Source organism: Fistularia commersonii, chromosome 1, assembly GCF_037954325.1.
Source record: "Fistularia commersonii isolate RoL2024-O1a breed Wild chromosome 1, RoL_Fcom_v1.0, whole genome shotgun sequence".
In the NCBI taxonomy this organism is placed as follows: domain Eukaryota; kingdom Metazoa; phylum Chordata; class Actinopteri; order Syngnathiformes; family Fistulariidae; genus Fistularia; species Fistularia commersonii.
The window spans coordinates 18480161-18493323 of record NC_141284.1 but is presented as its reverse complement, the minus strand read 5'-3'; the positions used below and the strand labels follow the sequence as shown (position 1 = coordinate 18493323).

General features: G+C 43.7%; 1 protein-coding gene across 4 annotated transcripts in view; it reads right to left on the bottom strand.

The window, feature by feature from the left end:
- atrn (attractin) overlaps positions 1 to 13163 on the bottom strand; it is a 128450-nt gene that overhangs the window by 44976 nt on the left and 70311 nt on the right. For all 4 annotated transcript variants that reach the window (XM_086152461.1, XM_086152471.1, XM_086152481.1 and 1 more), the window contains exon 26: positions 6011 to 6089. In XM_086152461.1, coding sequence (XP_086008587.1) covers positions 6011 to 6089 — 79 coding nt within the window. The remainder of the gene's footprint in view (positions 1 to 6010; positions 6090 to 13163) is intronic.

The window sequence follows — 13163 nt, the reverse complement described above, 5'->3', positions numbered from 1 at the left end:
GATTGGTTTCCAGACGCAGGCACCACCTCCTCTGCCAGGCTCCACCCCGCAGGACTCCTGCATGTATTAAACAGACATTGACGTCTCTCTTCAAAGTGTGTTTTGGAGAAGGGTGGCCGCCTAGACACACCGGGGTCTTTATAAAAACCCCCCCTGAACCTTAATTCGCCCCGACTCCGGCTTTTGCAAGATGCTGACTCTTTAAACTTCTCCTGACGTCTCACTTCCTTTCCCGGATCCAGCCTTAATTACCAAGCGTGAACTCAGGTCTTCCTCGTTTCCTGTCGGCAGCTGCAGCCAATCATCTGCCTCCATCCAACTCTCTCCCGTCTGGATTCTCCTCTCTCACATCACCTAACTTTTCTTAGTCTACTGCCTTTGCTGTTTGGTCTCACCGTCTTGTAAATTTCGTTTCACATCATCTCTCGTACATCTTCATCGCCTGAGTGTTTTTTTCACGCATTTCTGCGTTTGCTGTCGCAGCATCACAGTGAGTTGCGCATTTGTTTGTAAACAAAAACAAAAATTTGGAGTTTTTTAGCGGCGAGGTCAAAGACGTAATTCACGGCAGGAGCGAAGAGGATGGAGGGCTCATGAAAAGCATCATTATCAAGGATCCCTCGGGAGACGGCGTCACACCGCCAGCCCATCCTCCTCTGACAGGATGTTAAGTGGAACCAACTCCGAGCAGGGAATATTAATACTTACAGACAGGGCACGTCATTAAAGTTGCCCCCTGCTATTTGGATGGGGTATTAGGAGTTTGGCGGTCTACACATGCTCACCACAGGAAATACGAGGGCCCTCCCTTCATGGGAATGCGATAGCGGTGGGTTGAAATTTTTTTTTTTTTTTTTCCGAAAATGGCACATAAATCTCCCCGCGCCGCTGATGTCATTACCCAATTCGCCACACTGATGCAAATATGACGAGATTTATTGACTGGCTCGTCTTCTGCTCAGGATTCTTAATGGAGGAAGGGGGGGGGGGGGGGGGAGGGGTGTATGAGACAATGTCTAAAAGGGATTTCCTGAGAGCGACACGAGGCCTTTATGAAATATCACATCTGTCCCTCTCTTTTGGCGTGTATGTTCGCGTTTGCCGCCGGTGTTCTCGCCAATTCCAAAGAGTCCCTCCCTTACAGTTACTGAGATAAAAACCCGTGGCTGTCCTGATTGGATGATCCCAGGTTGTTTTAAGTCTGACACACAGTCACATACACACAAACTGCATTGCACTTCATTGATTAATGGAAAACTACTATCGCGTCTTGTCGTTTTTTAAGTCAGTTCTTTCCGCGTTCAAAGTTTCAGCTTTCTTTTAAATGCCACCCCTTGTACCTTAGGTTTTCAAAGAAAATGCAGAACAGAAGTGCTGACTAAGATGACGTCACCATGACGCTGGTCTTACGGTCCAATAGAAAGGATGAGGTAACTATGTTGCAGGGATGGCTCCGGTAAAATAAGATGTAAGGCATGCAGTGCTTTCAAAATGGAAGAGGAAAAAAAAAAAAGGAAAATCACGAAGAAAACTTCTATAACTGTTTTGAAAAAAAAAAAAGTTGGAAAAAAAAAAAGAAAAAAAATCAGCAGAGGCTGAGAAAGTTTGTGGCCCCCCAGGGAAACATTGTCTCACATTTTTGGCTTCATCTCCCCACATTGTATTTCCACCAATTATTCACACTGGTGAATTGTTATTTCTACCGGCGGTATTTTCCCAGCCGCCTCCGAGCTTATTCTGAACAGCAAACCTGGCTGAAGCGGGGGCTTCAGTAGCCCCGTAGCCTCTGCTCCTCTTGATGCAAGTCAAACACCGCTTGTGTGAAAAGGCCAGCTCATTGACGGCCAGCTGGCTGAAGCGGGAGCAGGTGAAGCGGCTGGTGGGTTTGAGGGTGACGGGGGGTCGAAAGACACTTCGGTGCGCGCTGGCTGTGCGGGGAAAAAATAAATACACGAAACCCGGGTGCCTTAACCTGCTACCGTCTATCAGTTGCCACTCATGAAGTCTGACAGCGAGTCGCAGCGCGCGGCAGCGGGCAATCAGTCAAACACTCATTCGGTTTCAGACGTTACGAAACAGACTCGTCCTATTTCTTGGAGGCAAATAAATAAATTAATAAATAACAGCTAAAATGTCACCACAGCTACTTGGACAATTGATGGTGAGAAATGGAGTGAGGGGCTCCGCTGTGGCTCCTGTCATAGAAGCCGTAAAGCAATCACACAGCAGCTTTGGCAAGATGTCGGGCCTTCTGTTCCCCTGGCGCTCGCGGACAAAGCCACTGCATTCCTTGAACCGAAGTGAGGGCTCCAGATGCAAAGCAGACGCGACGAGAGAATTTAAGGTTAGAGCCGGGGTCCTCGCAGGTCGCCGTGTTCGCGGACAAGATCGTAAATTTTGAGCGAAATGAACACCGGGCTGCGAGGCTTGAGGTTAGATTCGCCGCGGCTCAGATTTGATTTCTTCCTTTGTGTTTGAATAAATAATGAGTTAAACTTCTTTCATCTTGTCTCTCCCTCCACAGATTTAGACGCCGTTGGGGCTTGACGATAATGTTCGTTGATTAAATCAAGGTTACTTTTTTGTTTTTTAATTTCGCCAGTGTTCTTCACCTTTTCATTTCTTTTATTTTAGTCCACTGTTTGCAACTGTTCAGCAGCACTTTCATCCCTTTCTCCTGTTACTTTTTCAGCCATTTTGAAAAATAATTGCATAATGCTGCTGACCCTCGGACTCCGACGCAGTTTGAACAAGGCGACCTTATAAATCTAGCAAATGAGGACGAAGGTCGGTTCCTGAAGGACATCACGATGTGTGATGCAGCTACCAACTGGCCTTCCTGATGTCCATGTATGAGCAAAAGTATCAATGAGTAATTCTTTCTGGGCTGGGCTAATCAATAAGCAGGTGTGGGAAAGGCTCCACTTTGTATCAAATGGCTCTTTCCATCGCCACGTCATGCAAGGGCTCTTCAATAAGTTGAAGCGCAACAAGGTTCACTCCACAAAGGTCACGACTGGAATCGAAAGCATCGGTGAGCACAACACTCATCGCGTAAAGCGTTCTTTATCATCGCCATCGTTTGCTTGTCACAAATGCTAATGAGGAAACCTAGTGGGGGATTGTCTGCTCTTGCTCTGTGGTTTTATGAATATTTAAAGAGATTAGCTGTGTCTTTTTTCACCCATTTGATTTCCCAGATTAGTCATTTATTTTGCAGCTCATTAGGGTCCTTTTGTTTGTTATTTTGGCAATCATTCACACCTCCTAAGCTTTACAGGGGCCTTTTTCTGAGAGCCTCGCTTCCATTTGATTCCCGTCTTCTGCTCCGAGACCTGAAAACGGCTATTTTGTTTTCTTGGAGGACTATTTCCCCAATGTTTGATCAATTTCTCTTGGATCCTTTGTTTCGTCCCTTGAAAAGAAAAAAAAAAGAAAAAAACAAAAAGAAAATGAATAAAATGACTTGAAATGACACACTGTGTCGAGTCAATTTTATTTGTAGCACTTTTTTTTTCAAAGTCCAAATGGAAGAGCCACCAGGAAAAGACATGAATGGCACTTCACTAACATTCACTAACGTGCTTTCAACAGGCCCATCCTTTCTATTTCTTTACTTTTTTCTCTGAGACAGTTATCCAGATGCCTTGTTATCAATAAAATGTTATCAGTGATACCAATTACTAAAAAATAAACAAAAATGTTATTTTTCAGGCTGCAGAATTTTCTCATCCCCTTAGAAGCCTAGCTTTGTGAGGGAATGTAAACAGATGTTTTATTTTCGATGCTCGAAAAACTTTCACATGTCAACTTATTCACTTCACATCTACTAATTCCGCAATTAAACATATCGCGTATACGCATATGTTGATTATTTACAATATCTACTTCCTAGAAAGCACTGATTTTCGTTCTTTTGGGTGAACTCTGGAGGGAATCAAGCTTCAAAAAACTTTTATCCTGTGCATGTTGATGTTGGATCTCTAAAGAAGTGCTATAAGATGTTTCGCCTGATTTCCGCCGGTATTCACAGTTGGGCAGAATCTATACCAGGCAGCTAAAGTTGGGGAGAGTGGGCGTGGCTATTTGGAGGAGAATTCTGTTGGTGTGTGAGGGCGTCATCAGCGACAGTTAATCAAACATGTCAGAATTTTTTCTCAATCAGGAAGTGCTCATTAGTGACCCAACTGCAAACATACAATGCCAACAGCCAATCATTATAAGCTAGGTCGGCTCACTATCAGTGCAAAAATGTTTTTTCACTTCTTCTCCCAGAGAAGCTTCAGTTCTCTAAGCGTCTCTGTGGCCTCGACGACGCTTGTTTTTGTTTTTCCTCTGTAATTCACTGTTTTTTTTTTCTTGTTATCAGAGGCTCTTCCGTGCTGCCAGTCAACCTGCCAAACCTGGAGGCACCTCTTCACGGCTGAAAGTGAGAATCGCCTCCTCGGACTCGAGAAGCTGGTTGGGGCGGTTTGTCCTGCAAGACGCCGATCACTGGGCTGTCAAGACAGTCAGCGCTGTGATTGTGGCTCCGGGTTCTGACAGAACCTCTTCCTGTCAAGTGTTTCCCAAAGCTTCCGCACTGGTGCCTTTTTTTTTATTTTTATTTCATCTCATTTTTTGTCTTATTTTTAGTTCCCAAAAGAAAAGATAGAGTTATGGGGGGGGGGGGGGGGGGGGGGGGGGAGCGGTCTTCCGTCATCACAATGCTTTATGATCCAGTAGATGAGTTTCTGCGGTGAAGTATTTTCAAAATAAGGCTTGGGAGAAAGCAGGAACCTGCTGCTTCACCTTCATGTACCTCCAGGTTCACAAAATGAAAAAAGGCCCGTTTAACCCCCAAACTCCCCCCTCGAGGGAAAACCCCCTTTCATTTCGCAAATGTCCTCTCTACTCGATCATCACAGCTACTTGTGTATATTAAATATTCCATGTTCTTGAATGGGGTCAATGGATTTTGTGCATTACAATAACACTTCCTAAGTGTAACAAAACACAAAAATGCATATTATGTGGATCTCCCCACTGGCATGGGTGTCTGCACTTTTTTTTCGCTTGCGAGCACCTTATAAATCACCAAGTTAAAAGAGGCTATAAAACCTCATAGCATATATTTATTGACAAGTATATTGAGTATTCTTTATTGTTTCTTTCTCCACTGCTGGATTAAAAGGAAACAGACTGCAGTTTGGCAGGACTGACACGACATGCCAATGCCACAAAGCAGATTTTGGATAACATGCTGAAAAAAAAAAAAAAGACTAGTGGAGACACAAAGGCTGCTTATCAGATGTCAAGATCGGGCACCTGTGACCAATCTGCTGCCGTGCAACTTATCCCAATACCTTCCCTTATTAAAGAAACTTGGGAGGACCGTTGACAAAAACACAGACTGAGATGTTAAACTACTTGGAAAAGTGTTGCCCTTAGAAACAAATCAAATGAAAATGACCCATTGAATTATGCTCAGGATGATGTCACACCTTGGTCTTTGTCTCATCTTGGTCATTTGAAAACGTTTTAGAACAAAACAAAGATAAAAAAGTCCCTTTTTTCTGCACCTTGGTCAACCCGCTGAGCGAGGATCAGCCTCGGCGCGGCACCTAGAACTACCAGCCCGACTTGAGCCCCAACACCATGCTGTCACACTTCCTGGATCAAGCTCTGTCCAGAATCATTCAAGTGATCACAGCTCCAAACCAGGTAGCCAAATGAGTATTATGGTCTGTCTGCACCCCCTTTCAGTTTAAACGAAACTTCCTCGTGGCCCTCAGCCCAGGACCCAGCACCATGAAACACCATATCAGATGAGGTTATTACACAGACATAACAGAAGCTGTGAAAATGCAGGAAAGACTCTTAAGGTGGCCAGTTTCGCTACCTGCATACAAAAAACTAATCATCGCACGAAGACCATTGAGCTTTTTTTGATTCAAACTGCCTGGGTAAGGATTCAAGAGTGCAGGAGTGTCACAGGGCACTGCCAGATCGGCCATCATCTGGGACCTACCTCTCGTCGCCGTGATGCCCAGCAGCTCTGCTTGATCTTCCAAACTACGGCAGCGACCAGGAGCAGGGACAGGAAGCAGCTGTGGAGGAATGAGGAGGAGGAGAGGTGAGCGGCGGACAGAGCACAAAGACGACGAGGCAAACACAGCATCTGTCTGATGATAAGCAGTGGCGGAACACAACACATTGATTTCCAAGCGTGAGCCCGTGCACCATCATGGGTCCACAAGTGGTGTTTACGGCCCCATCTACCAAATTAGCCTGCCAATCATCCACATAGCTTTGCTCTTCCCTGATGAGAAGCACGTGGCACACGGTGATGTGATCAACAGGGGTTGCTCCCGTTCCATTCCTCAGATCTGTCCTTTGCCATATATGGATTTAATTTGGAGAAGAAAAAAAAAAGTTCCTGCGGCTCAAGGCAAAACAGCCGGCTGACATGTGACCAAACCCAAACTAGCACGTGGTCAGGGTGAGACAGGTCCAGAACCTCTGAGAATGACAGTAGGTGAGTGTATAATGCTGTCAGACATCGTGGGCTGCTGACACCAGAGGCCAGTCGGCACCACGGCAACAGTGATTTGCACTTTCCACTAGATCGGCGGGAGAATTGGAGGGACGGCCTCAGACACAGAGACTGTTTCCTGTTTTCACGCATGCACTTTTTGCTGTTGTTGTCAGGGGGTAGAGGGTTATTTTATGCACTGTTTGTATTTTAAGAAAGAGAAGAATTTATACATCCCAATTTATACAATATATACTAGCAAATTTCACATTAGCTTAATCTGACACTTTGACACTAGCTTCCGGTAAGTGAACACTGGTGCGACTTGCTGCCACCGCTCGCCAGTTACTTGCTTGTTACTAATGTATAAGCTTTCAATGGTCATGTCTGTACAGTGTCCTTGATGGTCAAGAAAGGCACCTTTAAATAGAATGCATTATTGTTATTACTATTATTTCAATGTATCAAACTATTGTATATTTATTCACGATTGTTATTGCTTTACTGTTATTGCATTTTTATCATCACTATAGCTGAGAGAACCCTGATTCATTTATTTCATTTATCATATAATAATAATTATTATTATCATCATTATTATTATTTGTTTCTACATATTTGTAGGACATACATTTTCTTTTCTTGTATAGGTACTGTGAGGTTAATAGTCAGTGTTTTCCATATGTATGTAGATAATGCAGGCATCTCACATATATAGCTTTGTATATATTAGAATGTATACTGTATGTACTTACAAGTGAGTACAAACATACACACACACACAAGACGTGTCAAAGAATCAGTAACCTGAGTGCAGCGCGGACTTTGCAGAATCGACGTGAGAAAATCAAAGGTGACAGTGTCGATCTGTGTGTGTGTGTGTGTGTGTGTGTGTGTGTGTGTGTGTGTTGTGGGGTAGGTCTCAAGTTGGTTTCACACTTGCATTAAGGAGGCTGTGAAGAAAATGGAGAGGAAAATATCAAGCTAAAGTCAAGACTGTGGGTATGTACCCACATGTATGTGGGCATGTGTGTGTGTGTGTGTGTGTGTGTGTGTGTGTGCGTGTGTGTGCACTCTCAGATACATCAGAGACAACATCTCTTGCAATCAGAACTTGATTCCCAGACCGTCACGCCTTTTCCATAGTGTCTCATAGTGTTTTTATGTTGCTGTTTTCTGTCAGCGCCCCGGTGCCTCTCAGGCTCACAGTCCCTTTTTCCCAGTACCTCAAACGTCAGCGTGTTATTGGTTGTGCAACGGCAGCCTATACGCCAGTCACCCGAACACACTGCTCCTCATGGAAAACATCTGTGATGTAAAAGACTTTATACAGACATTTGCAAGCATCAAGTCTGGAGTAAGCGGGTGGGGAAAACCATGGAGAAACCATGATTCCCTAAACACACTATCTATTGAACTTTTCCATTAACAGAGCACTTTTGTTTCTGTTTCAGAATCAAATTGAATTCTGGCACCTTTAATTTACAATTTAGAAAGAAAAATACCTAAAAATGACATTAAAATGGCCAAGTAAAAATAGAGCAACCAATCCGATTTTTGGAGCTCTTCGTATTTTTATATTTCTTTCCCCAACTGAATGGCGTCTCTGGGCGCAGTCTGCATGCACCCATTAGGCAGCCTTTAGAAAAACAACCTTTTTTTTTTTTTTTTCAAATCATCCACCCCTCCTGCCACTCAACGACTTTCCTGGTTCATGTTCGGATTGCCTGCATATCCAGGGGGTACTGGGTACCTGTTAAGGAGCCGTTGGAACAACTCACAGAAAACCTGCCATCAACCTCATGCTATACGGTGAAACATGAATAAGGGGGGCCCGTCAAGGGCCACTGGATATCTCGGCGTGGGACAGTTTATCAGTGGTAAATAACGATTCCAGAGGATCTGGAGAGAAATTTAGCAAATATTTCTTTCTTTCTTTCTTTCTTCCCAAGCGCCACTAAGGCTCATTTTCTCCTCTATGTCCCTGGTAGAGTAATGTGCCAACATCTTTATCAAGGAGGGCGAAAAATTGAATCATCACTTCACCAGATGAGCGGGCGGGGGGCCTCCAGGCACAAACCTCTCACTTACTTGAAAGTTTAACCGCCCTATCAATTCCAAGCCTTCCTTCACTCCTTCACACCAACCATGATGTATTCAGATCAGCAACTTTATCACCTCCCCACCCAGCACCTACGCCCACTCCTCCCACCTCACTTCTAAGCACGGCATCTATTTTAGGGGGCCCCATCCACCCTGGGAGGTCCATCCATCCATTCTGGGATGTTATTGACCGAAAGGTTTTAAGAGCAACGACCGACATTATTGGCTCACAGTGGTGCATCAAAGGGGTCCAGGCTGAGGACTCCCAGAGAAAGGACCGAGACAGGAAGTGATACTTCAGGTGGACATGGACTGTCAAAGTGAGAGATATCTAGAGGCGAATGGGGCGCAGGCTCAGTCATCAGGGACAAATGGCTGAGTCCAATGATGTCCCAAAGAAGCTCTGACCTCACCTCAACTGAGAAGACAGGAACTGGGAGACTACAGATTTGAATCCTAACTTGAAGTCCAAGAGACAGGGATTTGTTTCATCGACTCTGCATCCTCATTGATGTTTATCGCATCTGTGGCTGTTTGCAGGTCGTCAGACCAGACTTATTGCATCCAGACATCAGTTGCCTGTCAGCCGGTTACTATGGCATCGTAATGCAGCTTTTCAACCGAGAAGCACAGAAAAAAGGAGTTCCGTCGTGCCGTCGAGCCAACACCGGACCGTGTGGAAGTCATGTTTGTCTAGGTGCTGCTATGATGTTTCGCTAAATTAGGTTCGGTCATTTTTTTTTTTTCTAAAAAGGGAATATTTATCAAAATAATATTTATCAAGTAATAATCCCTTTGCCTTTTTTCATTTTTTATTCTATAATGTCAAAGTTTGAAATTGCCCTATGACAGACTGTAACACAATACTAATGTAACAAGCAATAACAGTAACATTCATTATAAGTTTAGGCATTTCAACCTATAATGGATACTGCGCTGGAGCACTTGTTAAACAGCAATTTTTGGAGTGGTCTGACTAAATCTGAGGGATTTGTTTGCTTCTCAGCAGCTGGATGTTCTGATGTCTGTTCCATGCGGCTGCAAGCATCTCCAAATCACAGAACACGCTTCTTCTTTTTTCATAAAGCAGAGGCTCCAAGGGCCAGGTCTTATTTGGCGTCAGATTTGTTTGGCCTGAGAGCCCCAGGCTGAAATCACTCTCTTATTTATTTTTCTTCTGCCGCTTTTATTGAGGTATTTTTTTTTGTCATAAAAAAAATACACCTGGCAGCTAAATTGATCAGATTTTATTTCATGCACAATTCTATCTTTATCATGATTTATCTTCACTCAGGTCATTGATACCTAACCTTTTAGAAATCACTTGTTCTTTTTCTATGGTTTTATTGCAATCTTTTTTTAATTCATTTTCGAAGACATCTGATTATTATGCATATAAAGGTGCCTTTGCTTCCCTTGGTACTTCTCTTTATGGTTGATGAAAAGTAAGGGCTGAGATGAATCAAGTTCTGTATAACTTGAAAATGGGTGTATTGCTTTGAATACTTTTTTTTCCCTTGACATAAAACAAACCAAAAAAAAAACAAGTAAAAAAAAAAAAAAAGAAAGAAATGATAAAACACAAACCCTGAGTTGTTTTTTTTCATTCAGTTAAAACTTCTTGTTATGGCAGTGCTTGAGGTCAAAGACCTTACAAACGCACCTGAGCCAAACTCAAGCTGGATCTTCTAGGCAGGGAGGCCTGCACTGATTTGCCAACACTACATCATTTCATTTAAATTGATTTATTTTATCATACTTATTCTCTCTCATCAATGGATTCAAATTAAAAAAAAATCAAAACATCTCTTCTTCTAATAGTTCCAAACAGAAATAGCTTTTTGTTGTGGTTATTTTTGTATTGGTCTTCATAATCCTCCACCACACGTGCCGGGCAGGAAAAGCCGTGGTGACCATGGAGCTTTGCCTTACGGCGGATGGAACCCAAAGTGAGTAAGGCGCTGGTTTGTTTTTCTTCTTAACAAGCTACACGTCATAACGGGCACTAGGTATAAGTAAGGTCGTTTTGTTGCTTTGTGAAAGGGGAAAACAAAGCGCAATGTAAAAATAAAAACAGATGGCGCTTTAATTGGAAGTTGAGACTTACGGAAGCAATGACCAGGGTTGTTTATATCGGATCGCAATGACATCACTACAATTGTTTTTTATCGAGCCAGAGCCATCGTGGCAGCGCTTCTCTACACACAAAACCTGTTTGTGATAACATTCAAAGCAAGTGTAATGTTGTGCAGAAGGAGAATGTTATCACATACAGAAAGGCTCAGTCCATATGTGGTTCTGTCATGTCTGAAGTCACCCAGGGAACAACTTCATAAAAAAGAACAAACAGGCTACAAAGGAAGTACCCTGACAAACAAAACAAATAAAACAAGGGGAACAACTGCTTCCAGAGTCGCAGGTCCGGCTGGTGTCAAAAACTGGTTGAAAATATCAAGGAAACTGAGTCTGTGACTGCTGCTTGCTGGCACCTTCCACTGGTCTGAGGTGTTTGAGTGTGTGTGTGTGTGTGTGTGTGTGTGTGTGTGTGTGAGAAACAGCAAGGCCCACAAGGTCACTGGCATGACACTGCAAAGCACTTTGAGGGCAGACGAGGAGGAACCCGCCAGCACTGCCAGCTGGCTCTGAAGTCATGCGAGGAGTTTGGGAAACCTGCTCAGCTGCCGTACGTTCAGTGAAAGGACATGAGCACAAAATGAGGGGCAATGAGCAAGGACGAAAAAGAAATAGATAAAAAAAAAAAATCATCAGCAGGGAAGTGCATAAAAGTGCATTTCTGGCCATTCTCTGTAGGCCCCGGGTGGAAAAATGAAGGATGGTGTGTTGCGGTAGCTGAGGATGAGAGAAGAGGCCCCAGTAGAAAAGAAAAAAAAAAGAAAGAGAATTATAGCCAGGAGCGACCGAGGCCGAAGAGGTGAGTGCCGACGTGTCATTGGCTAACCTGACAGCGAGACAACAGCCAGAGGGCAAACACTAGCACACAGCCAGCTGAATACTAATCCAGCCTCCCGCCGCCTTCTCCTTTTGCAGGTTGTAAAATTAAGCCTGCTCCTTGGACAAACGTCATTCCATTGGTCCTGGGAGCACTGCACCGTGCCACACCGCAGGCCTAGCCACAGCTCAAACAGCCCGGTAAAGACAAGAAAAACCCTGACAGTTTTGTGAGGAAAAGGGAAAAGGATACTTGTTTTGGTTGGGGAATAAAGGTTTCAGTATTACCTGAGGACTCTTTGCAGACTCTTTCCTCAGAATTCCTATTCTACATCCTCCATCACTGTGGAGGGGGTTACATCATTGTCACTGAGGGAAACCCTAGTTTCTCCATGCAAGTTCAGGTTTGTAAAAATGAATTACCGATAGATTTTGAAAATATCGCACAGCAAATACTAGGAAATAATGAAATTTTTGAAAAAAATTTTTTTTTTTTTTTTCTGTTTATCTACTTTGGAGCTGCAGGAAAGATGCCAGCACACAACAGGTCAATTGTCGCTCTACAGGACTGTAGGTAGTGTAGTGCATCTCCATACATACAGCAATGTTTTGTTTTGTTTTGTTTTAATTGAACATATCCCACCATTATATAGTGTCCTCTAATTTTTACACACGAGGCAAGGAATTTGTTCCTCTCAAGGTGCCAAGAACAAAGTTATTTCAGGCAATGACATTTCATACCAGTAACTTAGGTGCAAAAATGCAGGAAGTCCTCAGACGCCTCACTCACACACCAAGCACACTAAGCATTCTGGACTTGGCCTTCAGGAATTTGTCTTGAAGGTATCTTTTACCATCTTTTGAAGTAACACTTTTCACAGCACAGAACATTCGGGCTTCCTTCTTCAGGGTGCCACAAGCTGTTTGTGTGTCTTTACATGCCTTATTAGATGTGTTACATAGATTTTCATACTTCTTCATGACCTCGGCCAGTGGATCCTCTAAAATATCCATCACTGTACAACCTTCGGCGACAGTGGAAAAGCGGGAATAGCACCCCTACAGCTTTACCACCTTGACCCCACCTACTTCAAATGTCTTAACAATCACACAGTAGTTCTCGGACACCACACTAGAAAAAAAAGTTCTGCCCAGATGACATGTCGAGAACAAGCTGCGAAGACTCCCGAACCAGGGCTGAGAAAGAACAATGTCATTCTGTCTTCGCTTCTTGCTTAGTATGTACGGTGCTTTTAGTGTTGAGAACAAAACACACAGCTTGGGGGGGGGGGGGGGGGGGGGGGGGGGGTAGAGGGAGCTAGGTGCGTTAGCATGCAAGAAAATATCAAAATTTTTGAAAAGGAGTCGGAGATGAGGCTTTCTTTTAGTGTTGCTAAACATGCTGGACAGGGGAAACGGCACGAGCAGGGGATGAAATTCACAGTGGTCAAAACATGGAATTGCAGACGTGGTGTTTAACACATTGCTCCCAAAAAACTATGCATGGTGAAAACATAAGAAGAGATTTTCTAGGTTTGGTCCGGTGGAGTTTTAACAGCAGTTGGAACTCATTTCCATCGCGTCTTCAACCCTGGGC